The sequence below is a fragment of the Python bivittatus genome, unplaced genomic scaffold (genome assembly GCF_059951505.1).
Source record: "Python bivittatus isolate LINGU-HERP-01145 unplaced genomic scaffold, Pbiv_v1 ctg000190_np1212, whole genome shotgun sequence".
Lineage (NCBI taxonomy): Eukaryota > Metazoa > Chordata > Lepidosauria > Squamata > Pythonidae > Python > Python bivittatus.
The window spans coordinates 17,680,362-17,702,197 of NW_028277042.1; the positions used below are offsets into that span (position 1 = coordinate 17,680,362).

Consider the following 21,836-nt stretch of genomic DNA (forward strand, 5'->3'; position numbering starts at 1 on the left):
CAAAAGAGTCCTTTGGTGTGAGCATCTTCTACAGCTGCGGGTGAAAAGGTCACAGGAATGCACAGGCACAGAAAAATAAAATATAAGAAAGCGCAGACTGTGTTTGTTTGAAGGACCGGGAGGATCCAGAAAAGGAAAAATATGAATCAGTGCGCCTTGAGATAAGGGAATTCACTTTAGTGATATACGGAGGAGCAACCGTGTTTCTTGAAACTTGTAGCTAACTCTGGTTGCTTCCTGTTGTTATTATTTTTTTTCCCACCCTCTCTCTCTTAAAGGAAGTTAGTCTTCCAAGTTCAAAACCCTATGTGCGTCTTTGAGGGAAAGAAAAATGAACTATTGATCAGGCAATTGACAAATGCAATAGAAATTTTATATGGCTCAAGAGAGACCACTAAATAATTTAGAAGTGTGCCAAATATGAGTGACGGCCAGCAGTGGGGGGTATTGATTATTTTAAAAAACTGAGAAAGGCTCCCGTGCTGAAAGCTGGAAGGATAAAGGAAAGAGGTAGCAAACAGAGAGATAACCAAGAGCTGAGCCATTAAGGAACATTGTGTAACTAGACACTGCCAGACGTGGAAGTTGAAAACATAGTCAGGTAGAAAGCACCAGCTCCCTCCTTCGCAATCAATAACCCAATGTCGAAACATAAAATGCTCTCTTTCCTAAAATGCAACTTTCTGCTCTCTTTCCTAAAATGCAACTTAAGAGGCTTTTAAAAACATTGATTCAGAATGGATCGCTAAAAGTCAGGTACATAGACATGTATATAACGTTGCTCAGAACATTTTGTCTGGACTAGAATTTCCATCTAATCTGGCTGAAAGGTTCTTTCAGCAACTCCATGGGGCAGGGTGGGCTGAAAGTTCAGGATTTGCTTAGAAAGCAGGGTGGCTGCATGGTGGACATTTGAACCAGGACCACCCTATTAACTACAGCAGCTTTTGGAATGGAAATCCAAGATCCAGTACGAGCTTGTTAGATGTGGGCACAGCTCCTTGGTGGCACTCATTTAAACATCTGGAGATGTCCTCTCTTATAGCCAAGGTTACCAGTTACCGCAAGCAAATAGAACTGAACATGACTAACTCTCTTTTCTATTCCTATTTGTATTTCTGAGCCATTCACTATGCCATAATGTAGGTTTATTTGCATTTGCCCTAGCACATGCAGATGGGGTTCGCATATCATGCTAAGTCATATTTTATTCAACACGGTTGGCCAAATAAACCATGCAACACTTTAAATCGAACACAAACCAACATTATAGCTTGGTGTGATCCCAGTGAATCTGCAGAGGGGAGACACTTTATTTGCATTTGAACATGAATTTACCTCATTTCACATTTTCAAGCCAATTCACAAATCAACTTTCAGTTTTCTTGCATCAGTCACAGTTCTCTGAACATTGCAATGCAAGAAAACATGGCACAATGATGCATCTATTCATGAAAGAAATACTACATATTAAAGACAATTGCTTGGAAAATCTGGGTACATTATACAGTACCACAAGTGAAAATATATTTGTTTGAAGAAGTAAATGCAGTTGCCAGCACAACTTTGTGTAATGTTCACGGCCAAGAACAGGAATGAAAAGAATTGATGATACAGGCTGAAGAATAAAAACCAGGAGAACAGAAATGGTCAGTTTTGCCCATTCTTAATATAGGCAGAAGGTTCCAGTTTAAAGAGTATTTGTCTGAGGCAACTGCAGTCAGTTTTTGAGTGATGAGATATCAGTTATCAGATGCTTCCTATCTTAAACATTTTACCTTTAAAAAGGTGCTTTTCATAGAACAAGTAGTACAATCAAGAAACTTCTCTCAAAGGCAATTCTCAGAGATCATCTTAAAAATGATTCCTTCTCCATTTCATAAACATATTTTCTTAGTAAAAATATGCTTTTTGGAAAAGAAGGCAGCAAGGGATTTGTCTGAAGACTCTCCTACAGAAGTGCCCCAAATTTCTGACATCAAGGGAAAAAATAATCCAGTTTGCCATCTTGCTACTTCCCTTGTTGTTTAGTGAAAAGACTCACCAAAAATAATTATTGTGCTTCAGACAGGTTTTTGAATCTTGATGGAGGTCTGTCCCTAAGAGACACCTAAAAATGGCCATGTCATGACAATCACTGACCTAAGTAATTAGGCATCAGATTAGGAGACCTTCATGACTATCGAGGATTTCCTCACCATCTCCCCTTTATAGGAGAGTAAAATTCAGAATGCTGGAGTTATATGAATGAAAAGTTAGCTGTCATGAAACAAAACAGGTTAATGAAGTCCAGCATTCGTTAGTGACCTCCGAAGGGGATGGAAACACTGCCGGCCATTAAAGACTTCAGTTCAACGTGTCTCTTTTTAAATTATATTTTCATTAAACATTTTTGAGAAAGAGAAGAAATCATGCCAAGAAAAGAAAGGAGCAAATCTCACCCCACAGAGAAGAAATAAGGAATTTACTAAATCATGAACATTGTATTAGTTTTATACAACTGTGTATCTTACACCATTTTAAAAACTTGATGTTATTGTTCAAATCCAAGTAATGCATAAACACCAGCATAGCAATAATCAGCATATTATAAATAATAAAATAAAGAATTACAGCACTTTCTAGCTGAACAGTGAAAGATGTTTCTTTTTTTAACAGATCGTTGAAAGTTAGAATAAGAGAAACCCAATAAATGTGCTCTCTCTCTCTCTCTCTCTCTCTCTCTCTCGTGGAGGTATTTTCAATTTCTACTGGTTGTATCTTGTTCTTGGAAACCTTTTAATTTGTTCTGAATTCCAGGCTGCCCATAAAATGGGCTGCCACAACAGGGCATACGCTCAACAAAACTTAGATGCTAGAATATACTCAAATGCCAAGTACCCAACAACCTATTGGGGATGCAAACCATTATTGATGGAAAACATAGCCATCCTGTTTGTCCTTTGTGAGACCCACTTCTGACACTCACAAGCACACAGCCTGAGAGCAGATCAGCCCATTATCAAAACAAGAGACAAGTTTAAGCTCTCCCTCCTGCCCAAAAAAGATTACTTTATATGAATGGGAAAAAAAGGTGTAACATTTTGAATACTGATTTCTCTAAAAATAGGCCTTGCCCTTGATGGACAGCAGATACTGGAATTCTTTTGTAATAGCTTCATTAATTTTTCTGCAATAAATCTATGAAGCAGAAGTTCATGGGTCCTCAACTGCCTGTTTATCTCCAGTTGAGGAATACCCTTACAACAGCCATGCCAATGTTCCCATGGATCATGGCATTTTCACTGAATCCACAGAAGTTGTGAAACACAGAAAAGGGAGTTAGGATTTGTTTGCATATGACACATAATGACCCAGGATGCGGAGTCAACTGGTTAATAAGGCCTGAAAGAAACATTACAGGACAATTGCCTATGTCTTCTGCACAAGGAGAAGCCAATGTTCATACTCAGAAGAGGGGAAACACCATCCCCTTTCCAGGGGATCCTTGGTTGAGTCCATGGTTTAGGTTGGGTTGACTGCCATCTCATGGGCACCATCTCCCAGTTGAAAAAATGACAAGTTCCACCCATGTGGTCTACCAGGGTGGCATTTTCAGTTCTAGATTTACTTTTGAAATACCTCATAGTAACCTTCTAATCAGTTGGGTTCGGACAAACGTTTAACCAGGTTTGAGTACAGATATAACAGATGTGTGAACTCAGTGTGATAAGCTTGGGGAGTGGTGACTTTAATTATACTTTATTGCAGCATGGTGTGGGGTGCAGGCCCAGCCCTCTTTATTAGTTTGTGGTTTGGCGTATTGTGCAAACCCACAAAGCCATAAGTCCTTCCATCAGTTGTACTCCATTTTAAAAGAAAAACAATTTGAAACCAAGTGAAGGATAGATGCTGGTAATAATTAGGATGGTAAGGAATTAGCTATATAAGTAAATAAGCAACCTTTCTTGTACCACCCCACAAAACAGCTTCCCTGGATAATCACAAACACTTTGTACTCAATAAAACTGCACACCCAATGAAATTCTGTAGAATCCCTGCAGTGCTCTAAAGTTGTTCCAAAGATGAGGTGTAGACTGAAGCTCTTAACACCTTGATTAAAACTGTTGGGACAGGTCATCCATTTAGTGCTGTCATCAGTAGATTTCCTATGTTATATATATATATATATATTTATATTTAATTATGCTTTTAAATGCATAATCTCCCCAGCGGCTCAAACAATGGGCAACTGCTTTTCTAAGGACTCACATTAATGACAGGACTGTAATGTTAGGCAAGTTGAAAATGCCTTTTTTTTTTTTAATTGTCATACACTCATTTCAGTAATAATACATTGTGTTTAGAAAGCTGCTTTCCCAGAGCACTTAAACTAATTACATTACTTAAACTCATAATGTCCCAGGGAGACAGATACAATATTCTTCTGTTTTAGAGGGGAAAGAAACTGAGGCTAGGTGATAAAACACTTGGATCAGGTCAGCCTTGGAAACCGCTGAAGAAATAATAGGTGTTAGAAACATTTATGCTAAAAGCAGATTTGTTCTCTGAATGTTGATTCCTCTGTAGCTAAAACATGGCTGTCCAGATACCCAAAGAAGCTTTGGGGGAATGTGAAATGTTCCAGAAACCCCACAAAATCCAACATATGAGAATTGGGTGTGATCAGTAGACCCCAAATGATAACTGACTATTGGAACTGAAGAAACGGGTCAGAGGACTAAGAGATGGAAGTCGATGTGGCCACATCTGAGCTAAAATGAACAAGTATCAGAAAAGATGGAACCATCAAGGTCAAAGCTGGAAATAAATGACTACTTTGTAATTGAAGACTCTGCATAGATGTTTTTTGTTATTGCTTCAAAGGAGGACACAGACAGGGGTGGAACATTTCAACTGGATGACAACTTGAGAACTGAAGACATATTAAATGTTGCTAACTGAGTCTACTACATTTTTTGCGGGAAAGTTCTCCTCTTTGCAAAACGATTAAGAGCCTCCGCAGTAACCACCAACTATCTGGAATGATCAAATTCTTCACTCCCATGGGGTATGTCTAACACTGCATTTTGCAACTGCAGCAGATAATGATTATTACTTTATGATTATTTAGCAAATGCATACGCTGCCCAATCCCTAACGTAAAAGTGTAATACTAACTTCAGAAATGAAACCCAAGCCACCAATTGTACCGCGCATCAATTTAGCAGCACGAAAACAGAAATGCTGTAAAAAAGAAAGTCTTCGGCCAAAGGTTGTGTCAAGTCTTCCCCTTCAAAGTGTAAGAAAGAAGGAGTGAGTCTCAATTCAGTGACAAGTTAGCTCACAACGTAGGCCTCACCACAGGGCAAGGGTTGCAGATCTACAGCCACATCAACCCTGGTACTACACCCAGGTTTTCCCCGTGATGTTGCATTAGTGATAGAATAAAGACAAGCCAGCAGAAAAAGAACTGCCTTATTTCCTTCTTCTGTCGTGTTCAGGTCTAAAGCACACATTTCCGCAAATTAAGGACTACACAATCCAGTTTGCAGCGCAACCACAGTAGGTGCCTGAGAAAATTGAAGCAACCACAGTCCCACAGTAATGGGCTGAGAAGCAAGACGCTACCTATCTACCACCAGATTACCAACCAGCTCCCTAAAACGCATGCTGTAGTTCAATCTGGAAATGAAACCAAAACCAAGTGACTGTGGATGTGTTTACAAACAAGGCACATGCTTTTTCCGTTCAGAACAGATCTGTGTGGGGAAGACAAATATCCTTGTTTCTCTAAACTGAGGAACCAGTTCTTCTCCAAAGTTAACCCTCCATTAAGTTGTCATTTTGCCAAATGTGGTGAAAGGTTGGAAAGGTGAAAATGTTCTGATGGTGCAGGACTGCACATAACATCATAAGGAATGTAAGGACAGTTGGATAAATTAATCTCAAGGTCAAACATGGTGAAGATGGGAAATGGATGTATGGAGCAGGTAAGAGAAGATGATTTTGGTGCATACTAATCACGCCGTGAAAGGCAGATGTTAGCTGGTAATTGAATCTGAAATGTAACGGATGTTTTCGCCTGCCCTTTTCTATGGAAAGAATGGTAGGAGATGCAAAAATCAAAGATTAGTCAAAGAATTAGGATATGAAAAGCATGTTAGATCACTAAACTCCAATTAGTTAAATTAAATTGTATACCATTATCTACCTGTAGCTTTATTGGTGGCTAGCATTAGCACTCAAATGGGTACAATAATGAGATTAGGGAATAAAACTTTAATTGATTTGAAGTTAAAAGGATCATACTGACAAAAACAATTGTATCTTGCTGTAATGCACACCTTCTCTCTCTCTTTCCCCCCAACTCCCTACTCCCTTCTCTCCCGGCCTGCTTCCCAGCAATCATTAAATCCAGTGAAATGAAAGTCACAGAATGTTGGCAGCTCTTAGAAATAATCTGTGAACTGGGCTGAAATTGTGCATCGCCTAATCAATTTAGGGAAGGCTCATTAGAGATTGATGGTTAAGGAAATCGGCTGAAAATCAAAACAAATAATTATACACAGAGGGGAGCCACCTAGTCATATTGAAGTGATGAATTAATGTAGCATCTGCAAAAATCTTCCTTCCTTCCTTCCTTCCTTCCTTCCTTCCTTCCTTCCTTCCTTCCTTCCTTCCTTCCTTCCTTCCTTCCTTCCTTCCTTCCTTCCTTCCCCCCCTCCCTCCCTCCCTCCCTCCCTCCCTCCATCAGCTCAGATAAACCAGGAATTCTAATCCACAAGTGTTCCCTCTGTTGTTGCAATATCAAGTTTTTCTCTCAATTTCCACTCTTAATAAATGTATCCTGTGCTACACTGGACTTTGGAAAGAAAACCAGGTCTCTCTGAATACTGGTGGGTTGATTATATGGCTGGACCCCTCTCCCCCATTTCTCATCTCGGGCTGATGTGACTAGGGAGGGAAAGTAGATATTACTGTAGGCTGCTACAAGGGGAAACAAGTCGTGTCGAGCCCTACCAGCATGTAAAGGCATTAGAAGGATTCTTTGGCAGCCAGTAAGTCTCTGCTCACTGCACACCTTCTGCTCCTTTGTGGCTGTGTGCTTGGAAGCAGTACTCACACATCAAGCAGTTTGAGCTGGGTAATTTAGCAGATTAATGAGAACAGCAAATAGGCATTCAAAACCCCAGTGAATCTGCAGCGCTCTTTCTAAGACTGTTCAGCAACATGGTACACGGCCACTCAACTTTTCTAATATATTTTTTTCCCACTCATGTGATAAATCATGCTTGCTCCTGTCTGGCTGAATTTCTAACATGGTTACATCAGCATTGATTTGCACTGGGTCCCAGAAGACACACAATTTTTACAAGGCACTAAACTAGGGTTGCTTTTAAGTGGGTTTTCTTGGGGGAGGGAAGGGGGTCAGTTCAGAAGCTCCTTGCTCTCCAGAGCAAGAACAAAGTTCAGAAACTCAGTTTTCTCCATGTCATTGCAGTTGTCTTTGCACAGGTGTTGATTTTCTTGGGCAGAAAAACAATATTGTCATGAATAAATAAAGCCACAACCTTGCGTTGCCAAATGTAGAAAAATGGATCGCAAGTCCTAGGTGATATCTCATCAAACTCTTACCCAAAGCTCTTATGCAGGACCATGAGATCAATATATAATATCTACAATTGTTCTGTGACTGGTGTTCCAAGTCTTGTTGCCTCTGATCCTGGAAACAGTGTATATACCTTGTAATTTATAGCCCTGATAGCTTTTTTTTAGATGGATGTGTCTAATGAATCAGCAAATCTTTCTGGATAGTGATCCTAGTTTGATGGCCACCACCTTCTCTTCAGCATATGGGAGGAAGAAAATGGAGATGGTTAAAGCATAAATTAAGTGTCCAGAGGCAATCCCACCTCTACATTTTTGAAAAACCACATCGGTTTTTTTTTCTTTTTCATTATTTCCCCTGGAGGATAAATTAATTTCAGAAGGTGAGTTCTCACTGCATCTTCTCAAACTACTAAGCTTAATTTCAATGTATTATTAGCAGCAGCCATAGAATGGGCTAATAGGATGCAAAAAATGTCTGCAGATGGTACACTAATGTTTTATGCCATTCGCCGCCCACAGTCACTTTGTTTCAGTTGGGCAGTCTTGATAATCTTAAAAATAAAGAAATAAAAACTTCTTTAGTATATCAGGAAGACAACCTTGCTGTGCAGTGACAGAGATGTATTTAATAACCCCATCCCATTAAGATCTGACTGTCCAGACTTGACATGGTGGGCCTAAATGGAACAATGTGTTCGTGTTCATCTGAATGCTGTTAAAACTGTTCATGAGTAGGAGCTCTACTCAAATATCGTTCTCTATATCTGCATCTAGAATGATGGGCCAAGGTGACTAACTAAACTGGATATTCTAAAAAAAACAAAACAAAACAAGGAGGGTCCAACCTGGTTAGCACTTCAGTGGGAGATTACCAGAAAATCTCAGTGCCAGGGACTAGACTGGGAAGCCACAAAGACATCGTAGAAGAAGGCAGGGCAAGCCACTTCCTGGCTAAGGTCAAGAGAGCTACTTGGAAGTGTCCATGAAGCTACCTCAAATCAAGCTTGATTGAAAGAAGACTATCTTCTGGTGTTGTGGAGGTGGCTCCCCCATGTGGCAAGTCACTGTCTGATGGAAGCTTTCTCAATGGAATGCCTTTTCTGATCCCTAGGATCATCATGAGTCCTTCTTAGGCAGGAAAACTCAATCAGGTGATTTCCAGTGGGTACTTCATCTTTTATTAAAAATGTACTTGATAAAAACTAGTGCCAGGCAAGGAAAAAAAAAAAAAATCCCGCATCCCCCTCCCCTCCCCATTCTCATTCAAGCTGAGTAAAGAGCACTTGCTTTTATTGAAGGGAGAAGACCCTTTTGGTTAAATCTTGGTTAAATCATTTTGGCAGGAGTGTTTGATGGGGAGATGGGCGGCATACAAATGTAATAATAAATAAATAAATAAATTTGTGAATGTCCTGTTTCTCACTGTGGATTCAATTTTCCAGCTTTTCTGGATTTCCATGGTTTTTATGAAATTCCAAGGGACGACATCAACAGCAAATCCTTCCATACCATAGTCACCCAGCTCTCTTATTCTATGATTACCAAAAAGCTCACTTTTTCTATGATCCATTTTTTTCTCATCATCAAAACCACACATCATAAGTGCATTTTTTTCCATTTCATGCAAAAAAAATCTATAAGAGGTTTCCAGTCATCCACAGTTGTAGATATTGTTTTTTCTCTGATCAAAGAGATTAATTTAGCCATCTCTGCAAGTTTGCCATCTTCACCAACCAATAATCCATTGTAGGTAATGCCAAACCTTTCCACTTTTGAGCACATAATAGTCTTGCTGCAGTTGTCATATATAAAAACAAAGTTCCATGACTTTTCCAACGGTTTGACCATCAATCCCAAAAGAAAAGTCTTTGGTTTCAGTTGTACTTTAAACTTTAAAATCTTCTAATATTCATACTCCTTTCTAAGAGAGGAAGCATGATAACATATCTTATGCCATCAGTCCCTCTTAGCCAAGAAAATTGTTGCTGTGGTTGTAACTTTGAATTAAAACATCACTGGACACATTGATGAGGATAACTTTGATGAGTTCTCTACGCCAAGAATGCTCAAAGATTTATTACTCATTGATCATACACTCAGCCAATCACTAGTCAAGATTTAAAGCTGGAAGATCCATAACTTTCTTAAAACAATTGCCTAGATGCCTCCAATACTCTGAAAATGTAAATGATCTGAAAGCTTCAGCCATGAGAGTCAAGGAGTAGAGTGAAAAATAATCAATAACAAATAAGTTAGGTATTGCCCAAGCATTAAAACCTAATGGTACAACACAAAGAAAAGAGAAATAAAGAATTAAAGGTGAAGAGGAAAGAAACAAACAAGCAAACTCAGGTCTGAATGCTGAATGGAAGAAGTTCAGGTATGATAGTACGGCTGCCTCTAAGCAGAAAACTGAAGAACAAGCATCAAGGCTCTTCAGAGAACTCTGCATAATTCTCTCCTCTGCTGAAAACTGACAGAATGGTTGTTGTAACATGACACAAAGGTTTCTTTGAAGTTCATCTACTTCTAAACATTCCCTCGCCAAGATCTGGTATTGTTCTGACATGAAGAAGCAGAAAAAATTGTGGCTAAATATGGAGTGTTCAGCTGTCTGCATAATGTCCAGGAGGAGGAAGAGAAATTGTTGACTAGTCATCACACTGTTGCTACTCTCTAAACAAGTCAAGGTGATCTTGAACCACAAAATCCAGGAAGAAATTTGGATGAAGGGGTGGTGTCTCTAGAGTTAAAACTGCATCCACATTGAAATCAGGTTCCACAATAAGAAAAAAAAAAAGGGGGGGGGACAAACTTATCTTGGCATTTAAATCTCATTGGCTTACATCAACAGGAGATGGACAGAGAAAGGTCTCTCTGTTCCGTTTCGAGATGTGAAGCTGAGGCTATTTCAAGATGTCTTTACAAACCACTGTAGGACATTGCTTAACACACATGTGCAGCAATGGTGCAATGGAAGAATGGCATGAATTTTTGGGGATGGGTACGGGTTGGAGATGGGAAACTGTTGAGGAAGGACAATGGAATGGATATTTTGGAAGAAGATCTGACAGCTGGTGGGAATCTTAAACAGGAGCATCTAGCAATGTTGTGTTGCTGGTCCCACTTGTGCTACAGGATGCTAAATTTACAAGATCAATGGAACCTGAAGTATCTTCTGTGGAGTATTGTTTCATGACATCATCTCGGCATTTTTCAGAGGGTATTTTGATCTGAAGTTCAAATAAACAAAAGCTGCATGAAAAAACAGTAAGATGGGCCCAGGCTTTCTGCAAATGGTAACCTTTCTGAAATGAAACATGGTTCGAGTCCTAAGGAGAGAACCAGAAAGAAAAAAGAAAAGAGAAGAAAAGAAAAGAAAAGAAAAGCTGCCCTAAAAGTTAGAAAGGACAAATTATTGGGTGGATGCAACACTGAAAATGCCCTCAACATTGTTTTTGGTTTATTTATTTAGAAACACAGCCAGCCAGTATAAATGTGTATGCTTTAGTGTTTCCTTTTATAAATACATAGCCTGGGATTTTGTATTTGGGGGCAGAGCCAGGTTGATTGCTTCAGAAACCTCAATTTTAGGGCTAAGCATTGGGGCATTTAGGATGTCCCCCTCCCTTCTTCCCAAGCTGCCTTTTTAAACATGCTTATTAAAATGTATGTAGTCATACCCAAACGTAGAGACAAAATTGACATTTTACAACCTGGAGCCACTGTAATACGGTGTTAGGATGGGCAATATTTCACGAGACTCCTTCCATTTTTAAAAATATGTGTGGCTAAATGAGGCCCTAAGTCAATGAATAGCACACTTCAATCCATGTGTGGTTTCCCCGTGTGGTGAAATAATAAACGATTAGTACGGGCTTTAGGTCCTTTAAGTTCTGGGATAGCCTTGTCCACCTAGACCAAGGGTTCCTCAATTTTTTGCCTTCACATCTCTCTTTAGTGCAGTCTTAATTACCTCCCCTAAAAATCCTAACTTCAAAATGAACACAAATGAACAATGAAAGCAATACAATGAAACTTTATTTTTCATAAAGACATAAACAATAAAAAAACAAAGGTTCTTCATACCTGCACTGGACTCTGTCTGCAGCTCCCCAAAGGAGGTACATCTCACAATTGGGGAAACCTTGACCTAGACTGACCCACTGAAATCTCTGGATAGGAAGGAATGCAAATTAAGCCGTGATCATTAAGTAGGAATCTCCAATATCACCAATTGTCGGCTTTGATTCAGCTTCCTGGTTTCTCTTCCAGATTGCTCACCAGAGTGAATCCTGTCTGACTTCTCAACTCTGCTACGTGGCTGTGCTTTACCCTTTGTCTTGACTCTTAATAGTCTTCCTGAAGGTTCACCTTAGAGGTCCATAGCCTGATCTTAACACTCACATAATCCTCCTCAATAAACCTTAAAGCCGGGATTTTATTTTTCCCTCTGGTACACCGCTCCTGTCATGTTTCCTAGAAATGGTCATTCTAGGTTAGATAAATTTTCTTCCCAGTGATGAGAGCTTCCGTATGGCTTCTGACCTGCTTTGGAACCTCAATCCCTCAAGGAGAGTATATTTTTCAAGCGAGCAATTAGTTATCTGCCATTACGTATGGCAACTGGGCTGCTTGTTCCCGATCTTAATGGCAGGCTTTTTAGGGAAGGGAAGGGTCAAACGTGCTAGCAATTCATGTATGCCAACTCTGGTTTAAAAGGATCATTTGCAAGATGCCAAGAAGTAGGCTGTTGCAAGCCTCTCCTGTCAAGCATTCATCATCCCAAGGATTCCCTGAATACTTATTTATAAGATCAGGAGAGGGAATGACTGTCGATAATGCTTCGCTTAAATAGTCCCTGAACACATGACATAATCCACGCTAGAAAACGTTCCTATCCAATATTTCTGCAATTGCCAAGCTCACTCACCATCTCGCTTATGCCGCTGGGAGCAATCCCAGGATCTCCTGGATATTTTAAGTGCAGGCACTTCTTCCAAACATAGAAAAGAGAAACAAGGGGAGCTCTCAGGACCGATGGCATTTTGACCAAGCTCAGAGTTTATCCATTGGTCTCAGTGTTTATGATTTCTCAGTTTTTATCCATCCAAGCTCAGTTTTTATGATTTCCCAAGCAGACGATATTGTTAATCTTTTTTTTTTTTAAATTGTGGTTGTCAGGATTTTTGAGAGTCCACATTTAATATTTTGGAAGAGATTAAAAGCATACTGAACTTCATGCGTATTTAATCATTTGCCCAGGACAGGGCTGGTAATAATATGGCCTTATGCATGCACAACTTGGATTACGGGAATTGCTGGTTTGCTGAGTTGGGTGAATGCAATCACAGCGACCATAGCAGGTCTAGATGAAGGAATTGGAAGGCAATACATTATCTCAGGAATAAGGTATCTCAGTTAGCATTCTGAACTCTGGCCATTGGCCACCAACGGCGTTTTCCAACAGTGCTTTGGAAATGTTCCCCAATGAAACTCTATTTTATCACTTTGAATGTCTTGGCTAACTCTGTAGTAGCTCTCAAACTTACATCTCCCTCCTGGTTGCTCACAAAGTTCAGCATCTGTTACCCTCTCTCCTTTTAGCTAAGAAAAAACTCGGTTGCTGGCCTTCTGCTTGTTGCAATTTGCCTGTCCCATTGATTTCAATGGATTTTCTATACACGTGGCTGCCTTGGCATTCCAAACACCGTTATTATCTGTAGGGCTTAGGATGAGTTTAAAGGGTGGGAAATTATGGAATGTGGCTTGGGGATCAAAAGAAAGAGAGACTGCAAGAGATCAAGATGTCAGAGAGTGCACCGCTATGATCTGGTTATGAGTGTGTGTGTGTGTGTGTGTGTACACACAGCAACACACACACACACAACACAAACCCAAGCCAAACAGAGACAGTCCCTCAAAAATTAGAAAAACAGCAATGTCAGTTATAGACCATCATGTTAAACAGGGGTCTTTGGGGCCTGATAAAAATCAATAGCAAATATCCGCTTGTTAAGATGTCATTTTCCACTTCTGTTTTACTCCTTTCTATCTGGATTAAAGGGCTCATGAAACCAACGTTCTTCAGAGACATACAGATTCACTCCAGTATTTGCTGCCAGACACAATCTCCTCCTTCGCCTCTGATTAATATACTGGGAGTCTTGTATATCTCTAATGCTATACTTTACAAGACTCCAAAATAAGGTTTTTATTTTCATTTATTATTAAAATCCTTGCTCAGAGGCAACTGCCTGTACACTTACTCTCCTTTTAATTGTAGGTTCTTGATTTGTGTATGTGTGTCTCTGGGTTTTGTTTTGCATGATATTATGACAGAAGACAAAGTATTAATGAAGACCTCTGTGTATTTTCTGGCATTACAGCAACAGCTTTTGTTTCATAGGGATAATGAAATGGTTATGGCACAGTGGGGTATTTTTAGTTTTATGGAAGGGGCTTGGGAAGAGATCGTGCCAAATAAAACAGATTGGTTACTAAGATGCAAATAACTGGAAATCAAATGAGAAGTTTTGAAGGGCACAGCCAACCATAGAAATTGAAATCTTACTCTACGACAGAACCAAGTAGTTGACATTTGATTCCTTCATTGCTTGTAATGTTGCCACAGCTTTGGGGGTGAAAATAAGGGAAGTCTATTTATAGCCTATTATCCAAATTTAATTCCCTTTTCTCCTGCCACCACAGCCTTAATAGCTTGTTGGAGAGATTTCTTGCCACACGAAAAGGTGGCTTGCTTAGATGTTTGCCAGATCAAAGGGGGAGGGGAATGACAATGGATATCAGTGCATGTTTGCACACACAGAGTCACTCTGCTTCATTTCTGCCCTTGTTGAAGTCAAATAACTGAATGTAACCCCCCCACCCCACCCCACCCCACCCCATCCCATCCCATCCCATCCCATACACTTATATACACATGCAGAAACAGCTGGGAATAGCTCATAAAGGAGCAGGTGAGTCGGAAAAAAGGGTGTAGCTGCTTTTGCAATTCAATAAGAGGTCCTCAGACATGCTCCTGAGTGCTCCAGAGCACTTGCAAAGGATTTGCACAATCCTAGCACACAGCGTCCCAGAGCTACTCAAATCTGAGAGCTACTCAAGTTTCAGAACTTTGCTAGAAGCAAAGGCATCAGCTTGAAGCTACTTGATGCTTTTTGAGAATAAGCAAATCTTTATTTTATTGGTCATTTGGTTCTAGCCCTAGAAGGTGGGTTCTAGGTAAGGCCCTTAGGAAATGCTGTTGTAAAGAAAGAAAGAAAGAAAAAAGGGCGAGAAAGAAAAGACAGCGGACCAAGGAGAATTATTTGAAGATTTTCTGCTGCCTTAAATTAATTTTATTGGCTGTTGGATTTGCTGACTATACAGTTGAAAGGGGAAAAGTATTTGCAGTGACACTTTTTCATAAAACATATAGGCTTTGGATATAAATAGTGACCCTTTGTTAATGTACTACTTTTCCTAAGTGGCTGTTTCTAAGTTCATCCCCTTTAAATTTAAGTACAGTTCACCTAGCCTTTTTTGTTTATTTAGGTACCGAAGAGTAGCAGAATATAGAATGGGGAGGAAGTAAGATTAAAAATATCACAGTCCAAAATATTATGGAAGAGACACAGAGGTAAAAAAAAAAAAAATGCAAACCTTGCTCTCCAAATAACGTTTTGAATTAATCCTTGTTCTTTCTTTTTTTTTTTAGTAACCAGATTACAGAAAAAGACATCACAGCCTTTGACCCAAGGACAGTGTTGAGAAACTAAAAGCAGCAATACACTTAGAAGCACTGAGAAAAATGCTTTGTAAGTTTTAAATAATTTTTCCAACCAATCACCTTTGGTTAAGGAAAGAAATGGGCCATCTTTCACTCCATTCAGTCTGTCTTGAACAGTATGATTTGGAGAGAAAGAATTCTACCTATCGGTTCTATTAAAAAGAGCGTCAAAGGAAAGTTCTATATGTCTTATAGCTTCCTTATTTCCCAAGGCTGATACTTCATATTTCCTTTCGCTAATTAAATGAGGCCTAGCTTTCATCTTGGTCTTCCCTCCCCTTCCTAATGTTGATATTCTCAGATAGCTACAAACAAATAAAATAAAAATCTTTTAATTTCAGCTCCTCTCAAGCCACTTGGAATGGCATCTTGTTCTTAATAATGCCTTTCCTTATCAGATTCCTTCTATAGAATTTCTAGAAACTCTGCCCAGAAGGTTTTTCTTCCATAATTCCCTTTTCCATCATATTCTTCAGGAAGTCACCTGTGACCTTCTTCAGGTTTCCCCTTTTGCACCTCAGGTTTCTCCTCCTTTATTCAGACCACATGTACAGGCCTAGTTTCTCTAGGCAGATGTGGGACAATGTCTGTCTGTCAAGGTCTTTGAGTTTATTATATGTTTGCTCCTGACCGTAATGCTCTGTCAAAGCCCATCTTTCTTCCCTGGCAAATGAAGCTGCTGTTTTCCTACCTTATTCTCTAGATCCGTGTTTCTCAACCTTGGCGACTTGAAGATGTGTGGATTTCAACTCCCAGAATTCCGCAGCCAGCATGGCTGGCTGGGGAATTCTGGGAGTTGAAGTCCTCACAACTTCAAGTCGCCAAGGTTGAGAAACACGGATCTAGAAGCTTGAACATTTCTTTCAAAATTTGAATTGACTTTATTGTTGGAGGTGGTAGATGACACTACCATTGACAATGTTTTCTGTAATACATTTTTCTATCAGCCTGCCCACACTTCCCATTCTGAAAAATCCTCTTTTAAGTCCTTCCCCAGAAACTGCAATGGGTTGAAGCAGATGATGCTTCTGTATATAGCTTATGAATACGTGCAGGAATCTATACCATTCTATTGAAACTGTCAATCGATGCTTCAAGGCAACAGAAAATACCTTGTCTAGGAACATTGTCCTGCTTCACTGCCCAAAGAAGAATTCTGTTGTCTCCGTGGCATAAAGTACCCTGTTGCAGCAAATTCAAGCTCCCTCACACAGGTTTTTATTAATAAGTATTTCCCATCTGCTGTAGCACATAAAATACTTTGAGAGAACACTGTTTGGTTATCTCCTTAGCCTTCTTACTCCAGCAGATGTTACCATTTGGTGTCAGCCTGCATGATTCCCCACTTCTGCTGGTTGGAGAAATCAATCATTTCTCAATGAAAAGGAGAATGAGAGAGAGAGAGAGAGAGAACGAGAGAGAGAAGAGCATTTAAAATGCAGAATAATATAAGTTGCTTTGCCTCTTTAGTCCCTGCCTGTTGGGTCTCTGGCAGCAATGCACTCTGGGATATTTCTGCTTTGTTTAACATAGAAGAGAAAACATCAGTTGACACCAATCTTCCGAGTCAGGGACACCAATGTGCATGATAAACAAACATGTCTTTGTTTGAATCCCGGTGAATGACTTTTTTCCTAGTTAATTATAGGAATTTTCAGCTATTTATGTAAACTCGAGAAAGCAGAAAACATTCATTTGTCGGCAGGCTAAGTGCTGGGTGGAGGCACCCCCGACACACTGAGATGAAGTTATCCATCTGAAGGATGTTTGTTTTGTTACGCACAACTTTATTATGTAGATTGGAACTCTATCCAGCTGCTTCTTGGCACGACCGAGGGCATAATTATAAACACAGAAAGCCACGCTTCCCCCTACCTGCCCCAGAAATGGACATTTTAAACATCGTTCTTTGTCACCTATCAGCTCAATGTGGGAGAAGAAGACATCTTCTCATCTTTAAATATAGAAGGCGGTGTTAGGTTTTGCTGAGCTCGGGCGTGTGAACGTTAGCTCCGTCTCATTCAATATTCCTCCTTGCGCTCTGGCGTGCTTAAGGATACGAATGAAAATATTTGAGCGAAGAATGCGAAGTCGTTTGCGTTCCAGATCCTTTGGCTCATGGCAGGGCTCGTAGGAATGGAGTGGATGAAGAAGTGCTAACGGGCAGAAAACTGCAACAGAGACTGCACAGCCATCCGGATGCACGCAGAAGGAGACAGAGGCAGGAAAACAAAGGGCTGTAATTGCTACTTTTGTGTGGGTTTCAGAATTATCTTACTTCGTGAAATGAAAGGGGAAGACATCTTGCTCTCCTTTTGAAAGGGCTCCGGTCTCCACACCCTTCCTTAAATAAAGAATGCCATCATTTGCAGAAATATTTCACTTGCGTTGCTTGTTGGAGGATTTTTTAAAACAAACATCCATCGTTTGTTAGATCTGTATCTCATGGGCAGCAGTAGCGTTTGAACTATAATCTAGAAAATGGGGCTTGCCAGTGGGAGCGGGGACACGGAAATTAAATAAAAAACTTAGGAAAAAAATTAGAAGGACCCAAATTGCACATGAATGCCAAATTCCCCTGACACTTCAGTATTTGTGCCCACCCGTGGCAAAGGTTCATGTGCTTTTGAGTGACCATGAGATGATCCATTAAATAGTGATGATAATAATCAATGTTTTGCCACAGATACCATTGCATGAAGCTGAATAATGGGGCTGAAATATTGCAGACCCCAGAGATAAAAATGCATGTTAGTGGAATGGAACCCGGTAAGTAGTCAGCTAAGTTGGAACTGTATAATTGAAAGGCACCTTTCCAAAATGAATAAATACATTTAAAAAAAGATGTGTCCCACAGTTTTAGCAATGAAGGAAGTTGACATAAGTAGCTGCAGTTTTCTTGGTGTAAGTTTCTAAGGACATGTTATTTTAGAGTTTTGCACAGTATATTCATAGTGTAATACATGGGAAAAGCTTGCTGTTTATGCATTGTGCAAAGAACAGCCACAAAGTTTCCTTTGGGCAATTTCTTTTTAAAATTGTAACTTTATTTTCCTACTTCCTTTTTCAGTGTTGTCTATTCATGGGGAACAGGATAAATTCTAAGGAGGATTTCTTTTCAGAGTTCAGACTTGTAATTAGTTGCAAACAGAGGTGGTTACTTAAAGCATTTTCATCATTACAGGCCAGGGGAGAGAGGGGCCATAAACAGTCTCCAAATTAGAGCAAAATAACCCATCAGGGACAATGAAACAAGTTAAAAACAGCTCATTGTTTTTGCTACAAGCTTCTATGATGGAAAGCAGGACAGGGCACAGTGTCCTCAGTTCATATTCCTCAAACAGGACTCAAGAAACTGAGCCGTGAAAGAGGTTATCCCTTGCAGAAACCCAACACAACTTCTCAGCAAATTTATCAGTAGCACCAAAAGAAAAGAAAAGAAGAAAAACTCACCTAGATAAGTGATTCTTCCCATTGCTGGACCACTGTGATTTCTTTGAAAGGGAGCTACAGGGCGCAGATGCATAATAATACAAACTTTAACTGAAAATTAAAATCACATTTCACTCCTGAACATTTTTTTTGTCACTTGAAAACCAGTAGAGCAAGGGAAGGCATTCAGGCTGGAACTATTATTGTATGTCTGTGCAAATCTTCAAAGAACTGCTTCCCTTGATGAAGGTTCATGTGGAGCACCCCTTCAAAGCAGCTTGTTCCTGAGATGTGTTCCCCCCACTTCTAAACAGAGAATGGAGGATAGGGCTTTGCATATGTGCATTAGCCCATTTTCAACTAAAGGAACCATCAGGAGAGATGCTTAAGATTGCACAAAGCCCCTTGAGAAAAAAGAAAGCTCGTCACTCCTACACTTGAATAAGGCAGAACGTGCCACCTCCAGTGGTGCAATGTGCCTGAGACAAATTGTGCCTGCTTTGCACTGCCTATTCCAGTTGCAAAAAGAGTGCAAAATTCTATCAGCGAATGGGATAATATACACCAGTTGAAAGATGGACATAATGGTCCATTTGATGAAATGTGAAGGTCTAGGCAAAATTATGATGTGTCTCGTATACTCCAGAGACTTAGGAAGTTGTAGTTCAGCCTCCATGAAGGGGGACAATGGGACCTCATGACCCCATTGTGAAAATTGCATCAGGATGCTATGATGTATGTGATGTTATCATGGCTTCTACTGCATGTCTATGAGTTCAGGAACATCTAGAGGACCCTTGCTTACTTTAGCAAAGGTGACCTAGTTTGCTGACTTTTTACAGCTCTTTTATTTATCCAACTTTCATTCATTTCAGCCATTCATCTGGAACTCCATTATATATTTTTGATAAATAGTGTTGCATTGAGGCTCTTTATTTTCTAATAATAATAAACAATAACATCAATAATAATTTAATTATTGCTTCTTCTGTTTATTTCAATGACTTGTCTTTTTTCTCCTAACTTTTAGAAGTGCTTTTCTTTTGATACTTTTTGGCCACTCTCTCTCCTGGTAACTAGCTTGATCCTGTAGGATCTTTTTCTTAGCAATAATCAGCTATTCAGCAACTACTGGCTAAACTTCAAAAGACTGAAACAGGGAACCAGCATGGTAGCTGAACTGGCAAGTTAGAGTGGAATACATTTTATATATCAATTTCAGCCTTGATCAGAGATCATTTTGGATGGCTAGAGGCCGTTTGTAGTTCTAGGTATTTTTGAAATGTATTCATAATCCCATTCATTTTATTTCTGCTTTCCATCTCTGTGCCACAGGAAGCAAAAAACTGCACAATTTGGATATTTTGACTGTCTAGTAATAGGCAAGGAGGTCTTCAAGGGAAGATTACTGGCAGAGACTTGTGAATTCAAAATGTAGTGACAAGGCTGTTGATGGGCTTCATGGCTTCCTATGGATCTCTCAGTGATGGCTTCAAGAGAAAGCCATTTTTCATCTACCCACATGGCTGCTTGGAACTGGGATGAGAATGGGAATAGGAGAGTGGTGGATAGAGAGGCCCTGTTTCCAGGACCCTCTTTGGGACACTGTCTCAATCTTGAGAAGAATCGGGACTCCTTAAACACCAGGACAGCAGGTCAATGTGGCAAGGTTGATTAGGGGTCCCCAAGGGAGATTACTTTAGCCCCAGCCAAATCTAAGTCTCCTTGGGGCTAAATGTGCAAGGTTAATTTAAACCCACTTTTCTGTTTGCACAGCACATTAACCTCCAGAAATGGAAGGGAATCAAAAGTGGAGTCTGAATACATTATTGTTTCCAGTGACAGCAGTTTCCACATTCCAGCTCCCTTGTAAGGGTACCATTTCTATCCTATATGGGAATATGGCAGAAGAGATTTCCATATGTTTTATAATACTGACAATTCCCAAGGCATTAATGAAGCCCAACTATGCACTATAGTTGCAAAAAATGCAACAAAGGAAGAAAGAAAGAAAGAAAGAAAGAAAGAAAGAAAGAAAGAAAGAAGAAAAGAAAAAAAAAGAAAAGAAAAGAAAAGAAAAGAAAAGAAAAGAAAAGAAAAGAAAAGGGCACCAACCAATTTTTGTTTGATTAGGGACACATTGTTCTTTATTGAAGTGTGCCATTGTTGTCAGGTTATACTTAAAAGCAGTTTGTGTCAATAACTGCTCCTCTGGGGCCTCTCTCCCCAGACCTGCTGCAAGACCAAGAGACTGTTCCCTCTTAGAATAATTAGTTTTTAAATATATATATAAGCAAGCACTAACCATCGGTTTGGGGATGTAACTCCATAGCTAATAGATGGACAATTTGCAGAGCTTTGAAGAAGATGGAAATTATGAGCACTAACCTCATAATTTCAGTGATTTGGAATAAATGCCCATCCAAGTTCATCTTGTTTTATATGTTTTCCCCAAACCATCTCGTGGGTCACAAGAGCACATAGAACATGGGATGTATAAACCTGTTCCTGCCAAGTTTTGCTAGGTTGGTTTGTTTAGTGGTTTTAATTGCAAGTTCTTTTTGTTTTGTTTACCACAATATTTTATGATTTGGGTAAGTTTTCTTACTAAAAACATGAACGAAAGAAACGCTCTGCCATCCTCTGTCACAGCTCCCATTTCGCAGTTCCAGAGATTGTTTTCTGTTTAGATTCCAACGTGAATAGAATGCAAACTGTGACGGTCATAAGTGCCAGCCACTGGAAAGGTTAACCTGCACCCTCTAACTTATGCTTACGATACTCAGCTCCGCACTTGAAATGCCCAGCAATCTTTTCAGGGTTAATACAGAGGTGGAAGTGCTGAAGAGAGAGATCTTTCTGCCACTCAGCAGCCAAAAGGAGGGGTAACTTTGCAAGGGAGCAGACCCAACACACCCTCTTCCCCTTCACTCTGTCAAGTGTGTGTCTTTAACACCTGGAGAGACTCATGGACCTTATCTTCTCCTGGAAGTGATAAGGACCGTGAGTGATTTGGAAT

At 39.8% G+C, this 21,836-nt stretch overlaps 1 protein-coding gene across 1 annotated transcript in view; it reads left to right on the forward strand.

The window, feature by feature from the left end:
- Positions 1-15,381, forward strand: part of IRX5 (iroquois homeobox 5) — a 66,882-nt gene extending 51,501 nt beyond the window's left edge. The window contains exon 4 of the mRNA XM_088136155.1: positions 15,314-15,381. Coding sequence (XP_087992281.1) covers positions 15,314-15,366 — 53 coding nt within the window. The 3' untranslated portion in view covers positions 15,367-15,381. The remainder of the gene's footprint in view (positions 1-15,313) is intronic.
- Positions 15,382-21,836: the final 6,455 nt, after the last annotated feature.